At 37.4% G+C, this 17,842-nt stretch overlaps 1 protein-coding gene across 1 annotated transcript in view; it reads right to left on the bottom strand.

The window, feature by feature from the left end:
* LOC144646063 (nucleoprotein TPR-like) overlaps positions 1 to 17,842 on the bottom strand; it is a 51,921-nt gene that overhangs the window by 21,563 nt on the left and 12,516 nt on the right. The window contains 18 exon segments of the mRNA XM_078505588.1: positions 384 to 671; positions 1,377 to 1,471; positions 4,643 to 4,741; positions 5,391 to 5,475; positions 5,623 to 5,733; positions 6,743 to 6,883; positions 7,002 to 7,136; positions 7,396 to 7,434; positions 7,868 to 8,011; positions 8,421 to 8,499; positions 9,092 to 9,249; positions 9,686 to 9,751; positions 9,863 to 9,947; positions 11,355 to 11,447; positions 12,033 to 12,166; positions 13,156 to 13,263; positions 14,150 to 14,254; positions 15,205 to 15,297. Of these exon segments, the coding sequence (XP_078361714.1) occupies positions 384 to 671; positions 1,377 to 1,471; positions 4,643 to 4,741; positions 5,391 to 5,475; positions 5,623 to 5,733; positions 6,743 to 6,883; positions 7,002 to 7,136; positions 7,396 to 7,434; positions 7,868 to 8,011; positions 8,421 to 8,499; positions 9,092 to 9,249; positions 9,686 to 9,751; positions 9,863 to 9,947; positions 11,355 to 11,447; positions 12,033 to 12,166; positions 13,156 to 13,263; positions 14,150 to 14,254; positions 15,205 to 15,297 (2,058 nt within the window).

Below are 17,842 nucleotides of genomic sequence, written 5' to 3'. Positions count from 1 at the left end.
CAATGGCATGGATCAGGTTAACTTTTTTTTGTTAATTTGGCCCAATACATCCCATCATGTTCCTTTGGCAATGCTTCATAAGGCAATTTCCTTCTCGATAACTTGATGATATTGTCTAGCATGAAAAGTGACAAAGAATCATATGGCCCCTCAAGGTCAGTTTAGTGACAATTCAATGTGTAAAAACAAGAAATTGTGGCATATTAAATACTGTATTAGTTTGATCATCTATTGTGGGAGCCAAAAATCAAAACACACATTGAAAGTCAAGACAGACATCCACATAGTGATGACAATGTATTCGTTATTTGCGACCAGTTGTGAACAAAATCTATTTTGCCTGCTCTTTTTTAGAAGATATATTCTAATATTTAAACAGTCACCTCTGTAGCCAAGAGAGCTTGTTCCTTCAGTTCTTCTTTTGCCGTCATTTCAGCCGCAGCTGATGTCTGTGCTTTCTTTAATGCCTCATCCAATTCAGCTCTAACCTTACTCAACATGTCACGTAAACTCTTGGTCTGTGATTCAGCTTCTCTTATTACTTTTGCTCGTGTTGCATTAAGATCTTGGTTCAGTGCTTGAAGAGTGGCGACCTGAGACTTGTATTGTGTGACGTCTTGCTCTGCAGTCTTGAGTTTACTTTCTGTTGTTGCCTTAAATTCATTGCTGGTCTGTGGAAAGGAAAGGTTGTGTTGTTTATGACCAACTAAAGTGCACAAATTTTCCCTCATAACAGGCATTGATACAATCTTCTTTTTTAATACTGCCATATACACACAGCTTGACCTCCAAACCAAAGCTATCAGGCAACATTCTAGATCAGGTTTTGTATGGTTCATACTGTTTTTGACAAACAAAATTTCAAGGATTTTCAAGGAGTTTTTAAGTACTAAATCTTGTTGAAAGACATCTACAGTAGTAGCCTGCCTAAAACAAACATTTTTGGACAGAAACATTGCAGGCAATACCTACTCTGGTATACTACTTAGTGGTTCAACAATCATTGTTTATCGTTTAGTAAGTGCATTCCAGAGAATCTTACTTTGCAGTTAGTCTTTTTTCGATGTCTTTTAACTTCAAAAAGTTTATGTTTGGCCACTTGATCGGAGTACTAGACGAACGTTGTCCAATTTCTTTTGAAAACATCTTTTGCAAAAGAAACTGGATGAAGACCAAATTTTTGCTTTTAAAAACTGTATGAGCCATGGGTTTGCATCTCTCCAATCCACAGTATAAAATGAGATATATGGTACTCCTATAGTGCTCAAAGTTGCTAAATGACAAAGATTTCAGAATTTAGCATGAGCACAAAGAAGTTGTTAGACTTGGAACACTCTGAGACATCACTATAAAGTGTGTTTGAAAAAAAGACTTACCTTGTTAAACTCAATCAGTGCTGATTCATTACTTTCTGAAATGGATTTAAACTGTTCTACACGTTGCCGAGCTGCCTTCAACTGGTCTTCAAGACCTGATCACATCAGAAGACATAAAAGAAACCACTTAATTGTATGCATTAGAAATCATGATAGCTTTAAAACCTCCAGGGTTAGTTTGACTAACTGAACATAATGTTACAGCTAGAAATAAAGTAAATCAAATCAAGAGAAGCCTCCCTTAATGAATTTCTTATGATCACGAAAAGTTCAAGTCTGAAATCAAAGACCCTCTAATTAAAGCTTTAAACTGTACTGAGCTGAACCTAAAATGCTCAACAGGCCTTGACAGAAAAGAAAAGGCCCACAAAACAAGCAGCAGTCACAAGCTTGTCTTACATTGTACATACAGTTGAACCCCGGTAACTCGAACTCGGATAACTCGAAAACCCCGCTAACTCGAACTAAATTTGTTTTCCTTGATCAAAATTTGGGTCAAATTTACCCCGATAACTCGAATTCAAGTTTTTGCAACTCGTCACTGTTGCTTATTGATTAGAGCAACGAACAGATCATGTACTTGACAGCTATTTTCCACTCTTATCATGAGAATGTATGGTCGTGTTGAAGTTTCTGATGAGATAAGTAATTTGTACTGTACTGTATACTGAATGGCTTAAAATATAGTAAAATATCAATTATTAACTTGCAAATTAAATATTCAATCGACGCCGATAACTCAAAACCCTGTTAACTCTAATTGTTTTTGTTTCCCTTCAGAGTTCGAGTTACAGGGGTTCTACTGTACAGGGCTCAAGACTAACGGTAGCCAACTAGCCAAAGGCTAGAGTAAAAATGCAGTTTTGGCTAGTAGGTTTTGGTATGGCGGCCTTTTACGGACTAAATAACGAATGACTATACATCAATGTCATGTTGCATACATCGATGTTGTGTGAACTAAAAGATGTTCGATACAACTAAAAGATGTTCGATACAACTTAAAGACATTTGATACAACTAAAAGATGTTCGCTACAACTAAAAGATACAAAGTATTTGATACAACTAAAAGATGTTTGTTACAACTAAAAGATATTCGATCCAACTAAAAGATGTTTGTTTCAAATAAAAGATGAGGAAGCGGAAATGAATTTTGAAAACAGGAAGTGACATTTTACCCAGGTTCTGCGATCCAACGCACATACAAAATGGCTTTTGGTGGAGCTGCGATATAGCTGCCAGATACAGAAAGGTTTTTTCCATTTTATTTTAACAGGCTAATAACAAGTGCACAGCAACAACGAAACACTAAAGCCACTCAATTCGCTTCTTCGAAGTTCTTCATTCGTAGACTGGACATACGCACAGGAAGCTTAATCACTACTAGATATATATCCTAGGCGAGCTATGAAGTCACTTTGAGAGGGGCTAGAGAATCGCCGAAGTCGGTTACTTACATGTAATGTTTCCAACTGCTATTGGATGGTCTTCACACTTCACCGTTCCTTTTTTTTTTCCTCACCAATACAATAGACTGACTAAGTAACCGACTCTTCGAATGGATCAAGATTCCTTTTAGATTCTTCGGCGATTCTCTCGAAGTGGCTTCAGTCGTAGCTCGCCTAGGATACCTAGTAGTTGGTGTAAGTACCCGATTAAGCAAGTTTCCTGTGCGTATGACTCTTCTATTCCTATTCTTACAGTTAGAACATTTAAAGTTCTTTCCTATTCGTCCAGTCTACGAATGAAGAACTCCGAAGAATCGAATTGAGTGGCTGCACTTGTTATTAGCCTGCTTAAATCCAAAAAACTCTTTCTGTATCTAGTGAATCTGGCAGCCATATCGCAGCTCCACCAGAATCCATTTTGTATGTGCGTTGGATCGCTTGGAACCTGGGTAAAATGTCACTTCCTGTTTTCAAAATTCATTTCCGCTTCCTCATCTTTTATTTGAAGCAAACATCTTTTAGTTGGATCGAATATCTTTTAGTTGTAACAAACATCTTTTGGTTGTATCAAATACTTTTATCTTTTAGTTGTAACGAACATCTTTTAGTTGTATCAAATATCTTTAAGTTGTATCGAACATCTTTTAGTTGTATCGAACATCTTTTAGTTGTATCAAAAATCTTTTAGTTCACACAACATCGATGTATGCAAAATAACATTGATGTATAGTCATTCGTTATTTAGTCCGTAAAAGGCCGCCATATTTTGGCCTTTCACTAGCCAAAATGGCTAGTGAAAAAATCAGGCATTAGTGGCAAGAAACCGCATTTATTAAAAACGTCTCTCAGAGAATATAAGTAACAAGTAAACTGTTGACATTATAGCATGTGAAGCTTTAAACAATCTAGTTGACAAAAACGCATGTACATGTACAATTTTTATAGTGAAGAACAAAGCCCAATTTTGTAAGAAGAAAAAAAACATGAAGATTTAAGGAACATTTTTTCGGCTCAAGGTTTTAACATTATTGCACATTGTTTTCACCCTCCCCCTCCCCCCTTTAAAAGAAGAACTATGCTTAAAAATTGTGGCTAGTAGAAAATAAGTTTTGACTAGTGAAATCAAAGCTGTCACTAGCCATTTGGCTAGTTAGCAAAAAAGTTAATCTCGAGCCCTGACTGTAGTTTACTTTTTTATGATTTACATGTAGTTGGGAGATGACTTGCCTGGGCCTTTGCCCCTTGGGCAAGCGAGAATAAAAAACTACTTGCCCAGCAGTAAAATCTGCTTCCTGGACAACATTTTTTTCAACCCAGTTCTCAATACCTCATTTCATCATGCTTTTTCAAATTGCTTATCCCATATTTCTGTTCTAGAGTAACTGCAAGTTCAATTTCAGTATAATTTGATGTTGATGTTTGATTTAAACACCAGTCTTTTCAGAACCCAGACCAAGAAGGCAAATAACTTGTGACATATTTCTTCATTTCTTTCTGCCATAGTTTATCCTCCCTGTTTATTTCCTTGTTTTACATTTCACAGGCAGGTCTTTCAGTAACTAGAATCACATTTGGCCTGAGAAGTTGGTAATTTGAAGTTATATAATGCATGAAAGTTATATAATGTATGTCAGTCCAACATCATGTATGGTCATGCACAGTTATCTCTTATCTGATAGCACAAGCAGAGCAAAACTGAATATACTTTTGATCAATCCCTGCATGATTGCCAATGGTTGCTTTAAGGTTTCCCTCAGTAGAAAATTCAGCAAGTACATAAAAGCAATTTACATTGATAAGAAGAGTTACTGGTAATTACCTTTGACTTTTGCCTCTGTAGTGTTCAGTTTAGACTCAAGTTCTTGAATCCTAACAGTGTGTTTTTCTGTAACTTCTTTTGTAATCCTCTCTTCATCAGCTACAAAAAAGTAGATAATGAACAAAAATCACAATATTAGAATGTCCTGTTACAATAATTCAGGCCCTTAGCAGAGAGCTCTCCTAAGCATTTATCTCTCTCAAGCAGGCACTTCCACTAACTAGGAGCCTTCCCTTAGCAGGTGTCTCACCTAAGTAGAGAACATTCCTAAGCATTTACCACCCTGCCACCAATAAGCAGGCCCCTTAAGCAGAAAACTTCTTGAAGTTGAAGCAAATGTGTCCCAAAATTGGATACGATATTTTGGTGGAGTTTTTTCTTCCTCGACTAACTCCACCAAAATTTTCTATCCAATTTCGTGCCAGGTATAAGTTGAAGGTTCCCTTAAATGGGTACCTTCCCTTAGCAGAGAAGTCCTGTTATACAAGCATTCATCTCCTGAAAGAAGCCACCTCCTCAAAGAAGCCATTGCCTGTAAGTAGGGAACTCTTTGAAGCTGTAGCCTCTTCTAAGCAGTGACCTCTAGTAAGCTAAGTTACCCTTGTCAAAGTTAACATTTAATACTTCCTAATTTCAAAGGCTTGACTTTGATATTTTACAATCATGCAGTCTACACTATTTTTTTAACAATTGCTACTTTTAGTCAGGAACACTCCAATAGTGTTGGAAATTACAAGAAAATGTGTACCTTTCTCCAGTGAACCTGTTTCGTTTTCCAAAATTTCAGCTAAACGTTTCTCAGCAGCCTGAAGTTGGGCTTCAGCTTGTGTACACTGAAAACAAAGCAGCATAAGATAATCTTGTTAATAGACTTCAAGTAAATGCTGATTTAACTTTTTCTCCAATGATGCTTAGAGCTCCAGCTAAGTCAGGCAAAAATAAAGATTATAAGTATCTTTGTTGTAGTTGCTACAACTTACCCTTAGCTGGACTGAATCAATATCTCTGGTTGATGTAAGCAGCTGGTCTCTGGCCTGCTGGTGCGTCTTGATCTCAACATTCAGTTGTGATTGCAGTTCTTGAACACGGTTCTAGTCAAACAATAAAATTTGCTTAGAGTCTGTCACTGCAAATTTAAAGTGTTGGCTAAACGAGGTCATAACCAGAGGCAAAATTTCAAACATGAACCTGTATACAGACTTTGAGTCAGGTAGGACCACTGAATAAAATGACTAAACACAAATCTGTGCAGTGTTAGAACCCATCTGATTTCTTCAAGTACTTGTAAATATTTTACTACATGTCAAGACTAATTCTGTGCAGATGCCATGTTACAAAGGTCATGTTGCATTGCCAGTTGCAGAAAATTTAACAACTTGCAAAACAATTTTATTAAAATGAGTTAATCAGAGTGCATCCTTTGCTTGTGAGAGATTGCTTGTCCTTGGCTCGTGCATTGCTTCGCTTGTGGGATGACAAATTCTAGCGGTTGTGTTTGCAAGACACAACAAAAATTGCAAAAGTCTGACACCACCTCTGCAACTTGAAATACTTTTTAGTCATCATAGTTGCATTGCAAGTTGCATGGAAAAATAGTTTCCTCGTGTAACATGGCTTTTAAGTCTTGTACATTTTGACAGTCATTGGCAGCACTGTTAAATGGAAAATCTCTAATAATTATTCTTCAGGGTTGTCAAAATAAGCCGGCAACCGGTGCATTTTATTAGTTATTCAAAATATTGTGCTGGCTGCTCGGATCAATAACAGATCAATAACAGAATGGAACTTACTGCCCGCTGACTTAGTGAATTGCAAGTCATTATCGAATTTTAAATTAAATTTAGGGAAGCATGTAAACAAGTAAATTGTAACTAAGTATTTTATATCTAATTTATGCATGTATATTTTGTTTTTATTTTGTATCTATTTTTTTTATAGTTGATGTGATTTCTTAAACGATGTCATCAACTTAATAAATGTAGATGTAGATATTAGTAGGTCAATTCAAAGTGTGTGTTATCAAGTTCTGAGTGTTTCATAGCCCCCTACTTTTAGATGGAACCTGCATCTCAAAAACCCACTGACAACCCTGATTCTCACCTCCCATGTCTCAATGACACTCTTGTGGTATTTGTCTTCAGATTCTAGCTTCCTCTTCAGAAGATTCACCTCACGCTGTAAAGTCTCAACTTGTGAACCAAGTCTTGTTCTTGCTTCAAATTCGGATCTCTCCAGGTTATTCTGCAATAATGAATAGGTTACCTATATTTTAGTTCCAGACAGAGATAACACAGATAACTTGAGAACCAAGTTGAGAAAATAATCAATCTAAAGTTACAACATTCCAGATCTAACTAACCTGTAAAGTCTGCAGGTTTGTGACCAGGGCATTTTGTGATTTTTGATGTTCTAACAAGCTCTTGTTTTCCTGCATCAGGCGAACCTCTGACTCCTTCATCAGAGCTTTCTCAGCTTTCAGGTTTTCACAAATCACCTGGAATTTAATGAAAGAATTGAATGAACAAAATAAAGTTTCCTTTTTTGTGACAAAGGCTGAGGGGAGGCAACATGGCTGAGTGGTTTTTGGCTGCTGGTGTTGTAATCAAGAGGTTTCATTACCAGAAAAAGTAAGCAGCAAAGCAAACCTATCCTGTTGGATACTTTCCTGGAAATTAATTTACATATTGGTATAATGACCTTGTTTCAAATCAGTTAATAAGTTAACTGTTGTAAAAGTGACAAAAGAAACTCACCTCTAGCTTGTTACTTTTCTCCTTAGTGTTCGTCAACTCCTAGAAAAGAAAATCAATTAAATACTGTTACGCATCAATGTGTGGTTTTTGCCATTCTACACCAGTCAGTATGGTCAGGAGTCTGATATTACTTATTACGTGTATTGTACCCTTGCTTGGGTTCTTGTGCTGCTGCATTAGATGAGGAATACCCCACATCTAAAGGGCAGTTTTTTAGTGGTTTTTCCTACCTCTTATGGTGTAGGTTCTAAGTATTAAAACCCATACTTACAATTTGCAAGGTACAGATTATGTTATAAAGGTACATTTTGCATCAGATGACTGAAAGTCTCATCCTTATTAATAAACTTTTAACAAATAAATGTCTCATGTTCATGAAGTCAGAATTATTTCCCGTATATAAGACCTCATACTATGTAAATGACCCCATGACTGCAGTAACTTCTCATTTCTGACAATCACAATGATTCACCTGTGATACACTGTCAAGAGTTACTTGCATCTTGCTGAGAGCCACCTGTATGTTACGAGACTTCTCAGAAACAGCAGACGCTTCCTTCTTGAAGCCTTCAGAATTTGACTTGAGCATCTCATATCGCTCCTCGGCAAACTCCAGCTGTGATAAGGTAATAAAAATACTCCAGTATTATTGAATTTGGTTTTATTAACAACACAGTGTGCATTATCTAAGCAAAGTTAATCTGGGCTTTGTTCAGATTTTCGACTGGTAGAAAACAAAAGTTCTTCTAGTCTGTCGTTTTCCAATCCAGTCAGAAGAATTCCATTCTTTCTTCCTGACTTGGTACAATGTATAATGCCTGTAATGCTTCAGTTCGGCAACATCAAAAGAAACCTCTGATCATAATACACAAAAACTCATCAAAATGTTTAAATATATGTCAGTTTGCAGAATAATGAATAATTGCCAATTTTTTTTAACATATTGGAAAAAAACGTTGAGGATTTCAACAGCTTTTATTTTTTTACTTTTCATGCAAAATTTTAACGAAATTGTAGAAACTCACCTGAGATTTCAACCTGGCATTATTGCCATTTAATTCAAGATTTTCAGCTTGCAGTTTATCCGACCTTTCATTGGATTTTCTAAAATAAAGCAGAATGCAAAAGTGTTGACATGGTTACTTTGCGAAATGAAGCTTTCAATTAAGCTTGTTGTTTAAACCATTGCTTGTAATTTAAGTCTTTGCTTAATATATCTTTTAGCTAGATAGAAGGCACTGCAATCAAGACACATCTAATAACAAAATACATGTATATTAATTACTTATAATATGATATTTTATTTTTATTAATGACAAGACAAGGAATGACAGAATAATGACAAGGTTACAGGACTCAAAAATACTTCAATAACAGCTTACCCTTTTGAGAGGCAACTCTTGAATTTCGCTTGCTCAGGGCAGTTATGTGCTTCTCTGAGTTTACGTTTTGGATCATTATTATTAATCATTATTAATTGGCAGACGACTTGCCTGTGCCTTGCCAAATTGTTCAAATGAGAGTGAAAAGTTTCTCGGCCAGGAGGAAAATCTACTTAAATGTCCTGGACAGGCAGGACTTTTTTAAGCTCTCAGGTTACCATAAAATAAAAAAGTAACTGTTTTTTTTTACAAATAGTTCTATTGGGCTGACATAATGCCTGACACTCCAAACAGGCATAATGTGTCAAACTTACTCCTCAGCCTGTACCCGCTCAGTCTTGTAAGTTTCAAAGTGTCTCTGCAGTTCTTTCAGTGCCACTTTTGTGTCTTCCAACTCGGCACTTGACTTATCAGGAGTCTTAAGTAATGGAGTGGAAGCTAACACAGACAGGTCAACATCTGTTGTTGGTACCTTGAAAAAAAAAATTAGCCATTAAGCCTTGAAAGAGCTGGCTGTATAACAAAAAAAGGCAGTCGTAATAATTATTTCAAGATAAATGCTACTTGGTATTGTTTTTGGTCCCCTTCAAACTTTGCATTACCAGTCATTTATCCTCACTGCATTTTCTGGACATAATAGCTGGTTACCAGCTACTAATGACAGCTCCAAGTAAGTGACTAACAAAAACCCATTTCAGCAAGTTCAGTGAATTATCAACAACATACCCTTTTTTCCTTTGCATCTGTCATGTACCTTAGACAGGTTGAGGTAAATGAACAACTGAATTTTTGTATCTTACATTGAGCTACATGCACATCCGTGTATGCTACACACAGTACATCAAACATGATCTTGAGTCAAATATAAAGTCTTCCCATTTGGCTTTCTAACTTCACCTACTACTTACCGGCGTTTGTCCACTGTTAGCTAACAGGACACGGTACATGTCACGCTGTCTGATGACAGCCTCAACCTGTCAAACAATAGTTAAAAAAGCGAATGAGTCGACACAAAAAGAGATTCCTGAATAATACTAAGACCAGGTTAAGAAACAGTTATTCCACCTCAAGACAACATTACTTACCATGTGAACCTGTCTTTCCCTTGATTCCTTCAGTCCTTCTACTTCGTGCAGTGAAGTTTCTAACTTCTTCTTCAGTCCTTCGATTCTAACAAACATATTCAAAACAGTTACAAGTAAACACACACACAACTAACTTCTACTTTCATTCTCATGAATTAGGGCCAAACCAGTTTAAACATCAATTTTACATAGAGTTTAGGACCACTTTGCAGTGCTAGAAAAAGAAAGCATGCAATAATTGCATGCTTTCTTTTTTTGGTGAAAGAAGGTGCACATGCATTACAAAGCATGTTAGCTTATGAGAAACAATACTGATAAATATTAATGCAAAAATTTTAAAATCAAAATGAAAATTCTTAGTCTGTTTTAGACTGCAAAACAGTCGTTTTTTCCCTAAAGTCGTTGAAAAAAGCTCTTATCAAAGGCGGGAAGCGCCGAACATTGAGGCGCGAAGCGTCGATCATCCGCGAGCCTCGCACGAGGCGAGAAAAAACGACTGTCGGCTTTCCATACAACAAATTCATTCTGGCCAGGAAACCAAGTAATGTCGCCGAGTTGTCAAAAATTCCTTGACACCTCGACCCATATTTAAAAAATTGATAGCATTGTTTATTTCCATGTTGTCAACGTTCGAACTTAACTGGTTCAATTTTGCGTAAAAGCAGTACAAAGCGTCCCGTTTAAAATTGAAGTACCGTATGTTTTCATTCTTCAAATGGATCACACAATACCGACTCACGACGAGAAAGAAAGCGAAAAGACATCGACGTTGGACTATTGCACATTATGTGACTTCTAATTCAAAAGCGGCGACGAAGCTGGATTCAGCGAGCTTGGAAAATGCGGCTTTTGCCAAAGGCCTTTGGAAGCACAGGAAAAACATTTCTTCCCTTTCATTCAACAGCTACCTTTTGTTTTATTTTCAAAACAAGACCAAAATCGTTCGCAAGCACATCCAAATCAATGCCTCCATTTCGTTCGCGTGAAAAGCATGTTCTACTGTCAAATTGACGTGGAGTCGAATATCTTTGACGAGAGGTGCGAAGAAGTTTTTGTTTTACAGGTACCGTCATAATTGACTAATGGGAATTTTCCGTTACTAGAGAACGGGAAATTAAAAACGAATTCAATGTATGGAAAGCCGACAGTTGTATCTTTTAGCGTCTCTCCCTAGTCTCGCTCACAGTTTTGGCATTGGCTCTAGACCTCTTGCCGAGCACGTTCGCAAAAGATATGACTGTCTGTTTGGTCAAAGCATTCACCTTAATTTTGGTTGCGGCATTTGAGTCTATTGCGTGCCTTTTTCAAACGAAGGGTGTACTGTGTGCTCAAGACAAATTTTTACCATGTCCCAGTGGGTTATAACGCTCATATTTCAACTTTTATTAGCTTTTTTCATATTCTACTTGTAATTTAATATCTGTTAAGCACTATTGAGCAATTCTGGAAATAATGCTGTTACGTAAATAAACTAATAAAGTGTAAAACTTACACATCATCTCCTTCTCTTTTCTCTTTCTCTTCACTTAATTCCCTAATGACTCCCAGCAGCTTCTGATTTTGCTGTTGCAGTTCCTCTATACTCCTGCAATAGGTAAAAAAACATATTACAGTATGTACTGTAATGTTAATGCTCGCATATAAGCTACACCACTTTGCTAAAAATTTGGGTTAAAACTGGGGAGATGGCCTGTATCACTCTGATTAAGTATCCTAAAGGCCTTATCATGTGACATTAAACTCATCATCAAAAGATGAGCTTGGGGAATGGCGCCTACAAGGAGGGTGGAGTTAAGAGTGCAGCTGAGCCGAAAGTGTAGGGTATCCATGCCAACCCTGTGAGCAGCAACCACCTACCCAGCACCGTCACACTGATAGACAGTGGAAACACAAATACTTAACACAATACTTACCATGACAAGAGGTGGGGATGGGCCGGGAATAAAAGCACCGTAAGAACTAACCGAAGCGAAAGCAAACATGGAATGACTTGACATCTGAAGCCACTGTAAGCCATGTGGGGCCCCTGCACGAAACCCCCGGCCACCCCGCGCCAAAACCCTGAGAGAAACTGCTGGCCAGCATTGTTTTGCGTTTAACCTAGCCTAAATTGCATTTAACCACATTTAAAAAAATTCCCAAGATGTCAAAACTGTCAAAACCTGCTCACCTAAATGTAACAAGATGCTCAGAGATGACTTGTGATGAGCTAGTGACCTCTGCACTTGACATGGGGTGCAAACTGATCTCAGAACTGACCACACCACCTCTTGCTTCCTCGCATTCTTTCAAGAGCACTTGGACCTGAAGGTGAAGGACAAAATAAATGTTTGACAAAGCAACAAACAAACCACAATTTTAAGGAATAGCAAGATTGGTTTCTAATTTTGTAAGACACGTTTCCTTCCATATGACTCACATCTTCATCAGTTACTACGACTTACAAATTAAAATGAAAAAAATTGTCCTGATCTTTCTAAAACAAATTTATATGATATGTAACTTAGGCAGTTGTTCTGTATACTATACTATTTGCTATTTATAGTGACCTCCCACCTTGTCTCTTAGACTTCAGGCCCCTGTTAATCAAAGGGGGGATAATGCTATCCACTAGGTTTTTCTAGACAGTTATTCACTGGATAGCAATTTATCCAGTGGATAGCATTATCAATCCTTTGAACAACTGGGCCCTGATTTGCACTCATACATTCAATCATGTCCAGATGGAAGCGTACTACAGCCTGTAAAATCATATAAACCCATCATATGTCTTGTTTTATAGAATTTAACAATATCATGTCCATGATATAACCAGTTACTGTTGTGTAGCAGCTCTCGTAAGCAAGTAATTTTGCTATTCCTCTAGTGTAGCAGTTGCTATTGTGTTTGGGGCATTGTAACTGTTATTAGTTCTGTTGTCCTTATGAAGGGTAGCAAGTCATTCATGTAAGACTTTGTGAGAGCTGCAACCTGACCCTGGTATGAAGCATACAACTCCACCATGTCTCTTAGACTTCAGGCCCCTGTTAATCAAAGGGGGGATAAGTAGGTTTTTCTAGACAGTTATTCACTGGATAGCAATTTATCCAGTGGATAGCATTATCAATCCTTTGAACAACTGGGCCCTGATTTGTACTGATACATTCAATCATGTCCAGATGAAAGTGCACTACAGCCTGTAAAATCATTGAAACACATCATATGTCTTGTTTTTTTAGAATTCCTGGATAGGTGTGTGCTTTCATTACTGATGTTACAGCATGCAAGATGACATTCTTCATGTTCTAACAAACCTGTTGACTTAAATCAGCTGACAGATTCCTTAATCTGTCATTTTCTCTCTTCAAATGCTCACTCTTCTTGGCAGCCTCTTCAGCAAATACTTTAGATTCTTCATTTTCCTTTTATCACATAATCAAAGTAAAACATTCAAAATAAAGAACATAAAAAAAAGTATAAAATAGTATTCATGCTAATCAAAACTATAACAAAATTCTCGAATGCGATTGGTTATCAGCAGCCCGATTTGAGCACTAATAGGACAGTGTACGCGTTATGCTTGTAATTGGACAGTGTAATAGGACAGTACGCGTCATTTTGCGCGCGCTGTTGTTATGTATTCTGTTGAGTAAACTGTTGTGTTTTTCAGTATTCACAAAGACTTTGAACCATTTCACCGGTAAAAGTTGTTTGTTTCTCGAACTTTGTCATAGTTTTGATTAATTGGTAACAGGACTTCGTGTCGTCCAATTCTGTCTGTAATCATACTTGTGATTAAACAAATCGGACTCCCGCTTCGCGGTCGTCCGATTTAGTTAATCACTCGTATGATTACAGACCGAATTGGACTCCACTCAGTCCTATTACCATTATTTATTTATTGGTTACAATACCCAAATTCTGGATATTAAGCCAACCAGTCTTGTCTACTACTCTGATTAACTGTAAAATAAGTCACTGGACCACTAGTACCACATTATTTTGTGGCCAAATTTGGGTGTGATAGATACCTGATTGTGCCTTTTTGGTATGATTCGCTAGAATATCATTGAAGGTTATTATATTGCCTTGTAATTTCATTAGAGTGGCAAAAATAAACCTGAACCTGAATTATTTTGGTCACACCATGCACCATACATGAAGGTTGTCCAAACTGCTGATATGAAGCCAAAGCCTATCAAAAAGGTACTATAAAGTATATAAAAAAAAATGCACACAAAACCAGAAATTTTGTAATGTAATTTTCCTATAAAGTTGATGGATGATAAAAATAGTTGTTCAGCTTACCAAGAGAGCTGAATCTAATCTCGTTGAGAGTTTATCCACACTGTGCAATGCTTGCTCATAGTCTCTTCTCTGTTGCTGAAGAACAGGGGCCTTCTCTTCTATTTCCTGTTATGTAAAGTACAGTTAGCCTTAATGAAACATCAGCATATCTCATTAATAAAAGCATGTTGACCAACTGCCTGGAAGTGGGTTCCTGCTCCTAGATACATGTAGAATACAGCCCCCACGGATGGCTAGCAAATCCCCACTACCCAGCCATGAGTCCAAGCGGTTTCATTAAGGGCCAGCCACTGGGCAAATTGACCAGCTGTGAACAGGACTTTGCTTGGTTGTTTTAACATCTGAACTGACTTCAGTTTATTAAAGATGGGAATGTCATAATTACATGTATACTGATACTTTGCCTGGGCACAAAACCCTGATGCCCACCTGCTCCAAACCTTAATGAATCCCTTGGAGTTTCCATTCCAGGCACAGTCAAACTGATAGGATCAGTGGACGGATGAAAAGTAGGGGATGGGTGGGAGAAGGAAATAGCTCTGCTCAAGATTGACAATGAACTCCTTTATTGTTACTTATTTTTGGGGGAACTTAATTTCGCGAAAATGGAACGTGCATATTTCGCTGGACTTAATTTTCGCGATTTGGCCAAAAAATATGCAATTAACATAAAAAATACAATAAAAAACGTTTGAAATAAATTTTCGCGAGTCTTTAATTTTGGAAAATCGCGAAAATTATGTCCTGCGAAAATAAGTAACAATAAGGTATATGAGAACCACTTATAAATACCATGCTAAATTAAAGCACCACTGCTACTACAAAAATTTAATATTGAGGAAGTGCCATCTGAGCCTGCAGGGAGCTGGACCATGACCTCCCAAATGAGAGGACTACTGACCAGGACACAGACCACTTAGCTTGAACATGTACATGTAGTTGTTGACTTGGTTAAAATAATATAAATTATCTTAACTGCGTTGACTGGTAACATAGAAAGAATCAAAGTAACATCAGATGTTTTTCCACTATTAATAGTAACTGTGCAGCTTTACCTTTAGTATCTGGTCTAAGTACTGCTTCAGTCTAACATTCTCATCTTTTTCTTGCTGAAGTGCATCTGATACTTCAACATACTGACTATAAATCTGCAAAATTATGACAAATTAGCAATTATGATTATTTTGAATACTTGACGTTTTTAACACTAATCATAGCAAATTAATTTTTGTCCTGAATATAGTTTTCTTTACAACAAGGAGTAAATTCTGTGTCCAATTTCATGTGACTGAACCTTTTGAGCATTTACTTTAAAAATTTACAAGAGAAATAGAATATTTTTCTTGTTTTGATAGAGCTATGGAAACCCTTGATTCAGTTTTGCTTGAAAATACCTGGTTGCACTTAGTCAAAACGTTTTGCTGTAAACTACATGTTTAGATCATTTACTATAATAGCTTAAAGAGAAATAATTTTTAGTAAAAAAGACGAAGAAGTTATAGCCCTGAAGAAGTATTAAAAAACTGTTAACATGTAAAGACGAGCGTGCCGTCACCGATTCACGCGTGAAATTTCATCCTGCTTTATTCACACAAAAAGGGATGTTGGTGAATTCTCATTTTACAGTTAAATAAAAGCAAGAGAAGGCGAAACGTTGGTACTTGCAGTGCACTCGCAAAAACGAGAAACTTCGTGAGAGAAACAAGACGTGTCTCGCGAGAAACGAGATGCGTCTTGCGAGACGGTGGTAACTTACATTTGAGCGATACTGTATGAAAACGTACCATAAAGTTCCGTGTATAAGCTGCACCTTTTTCCTCTAAATTCAAGTCAAAAATCGGGGGTGCGGCTTATCTACGGAAACATCTCTGGTTGGAGTTCTCAAGGGCCTAATTAATATTCATAAAAAACTTCTCAAGACGTCATTGAATAAACATATAACAACCTGAAAACTTTATTGTTCACTGCCTTTTAGTTCCTCTGCAAAACTGTTTGCAGTGAAGCCTGCCGGTCACTTCGAATCATGTCTTTCCGCCGCGTGCGAGAATGCACCAAGATATAAAACGCAAGTTCTTACAAGGCAAATGGCCGACCGCTTCGCTTTTTTATTGACCTTCACAACAAATGCATCTGCTGGATTAACAAACTCTTATTCTGCATGAAGTTTTGATCCTGTCGCGGGTAGCAGTTTCCAAGAATCTTGAAATAAAAATGTGGTTTCTTCTGAAGAAAATGCCGCCATGTTTGTTTTTATTGCCCAGACTCCTCTCTACAATTCAAAGCTTGGCTACTAAGCATTTATCATTCGCGTACGATTCGAACACAATTGTTTCAGGAGTGTTTAGAAGTGATAATGTGTGGTTCCAGAAAATATCCATACCCCCACCATGGAGGGAATTTCACGTAAGACCCCCCACCTCTCTGGAATTTCCGTTTTTGTTAAGAAAAATAAACCCCCCCCCCACCCCTCCGGAATTTCCAAAAGTATATTGTGTACCCCCCAGCCCCTCTGGAAAAAATATAAATTGTACAATGCTCTAAATGTTAGGCCACCTCTCTTGTAAACAGTTATAGTGTGTAACTGATCGATCAGAAGATATGTTAAAACGATACATACGTGTACTGTTGAAGACAAAATACAGAAATTTCCTCAAAAGCAAACAGACAAAATATCTGGTAGTCACTTGCCAAATTACCTTGTTGTATAACCTTCCATCCCTTTTCATTCCAATCGCTTTAGAAAACCTCTAAATGTATCAGAACACGGATTTGAAAAGTGTTGATATAAACATTCACCGTAGACGTGATCGGAAAATCGCTAATGCTCGCTGAGAAAGCAAAATTTAATAGGAAAATTACAAACAAATAGCCAGAAATAACAAGAACAAGTTAATCTCGAGTTTCTGACATCATTACATTATTTTCATCGCTAATATAAAACGTGAAACTTTTCACAAACAAGGACGATTTTCCTTCCATCGAACGTGAAACAAGCAATACTTGACACCAGTGCATTTCGGTCAAACCACGTGACAAGTTTCGAGGGACTGGTAACAAGTAATGGCGGCCGCATCCACGAACGAACATGGAGGATTTCAGTGAAATTATTTGCTTTCAGTGTGCTTTCAGGAGAAAGAAAACCCGTTTTAAATGTAAAGCGATTGTGAATCAAGAACCCAGGGTGCTATTTTTGCTATGTAAAACATTTGTAGAGTAGGTAAGAAACGATTTTTGAAACTAGTTTGCACTGCATCAAACTTGACTGTCTGGAAACGTAATTTCACTGGCAACCCCCCTCCTCTTCGGAATTTCCTGGGCCCTTCACCCCCCCCCCCCCCCCCACCCCCTCTGGAATTTCCAATTCCCTCCGTGGTGGGGGTATGGATATTTTCTGGAACCACACAATCTCGAAAAAATGATATCAAGAGAGCATCCAAGTTTAAGATATTGTGAACTCAAACTAAAAGGGAGGTATGACAAGTGAAATTTCGCTTTCGTAAGACTTAATTTATATTAAACATTGCAACAGCCGCCGTGTCACTGTTTCGAAACCGAAACCAATAGAACTTCACTTAAACTTCAAACTTTATGGACTGTATATTTTTTTCCAAAATTTGAGCTTCCAAATCGAGGGTGCGGCTTATCTACGGGTGCGGCTTATACACGGAACTTTACGGTACACTGTACACCATG

The sequence above is a fragment of the Oculina patagonica genome, chromosome 3, assembly GCF_052425735.1.
Source record: "Oculina patagonica isolate OP01 chromosome 3, crgOcupat, whole genome shotgun sequence".
Lineage (NCBI taxonomy): Eukaryota > Metazoa > Cnidaria > Anthozoa > Scleractinia > Oculinidae > Oculina > Oculina patagonica.
This window is presented reverse-complemented; position numbering and strand designations above follow the sequence as displayed.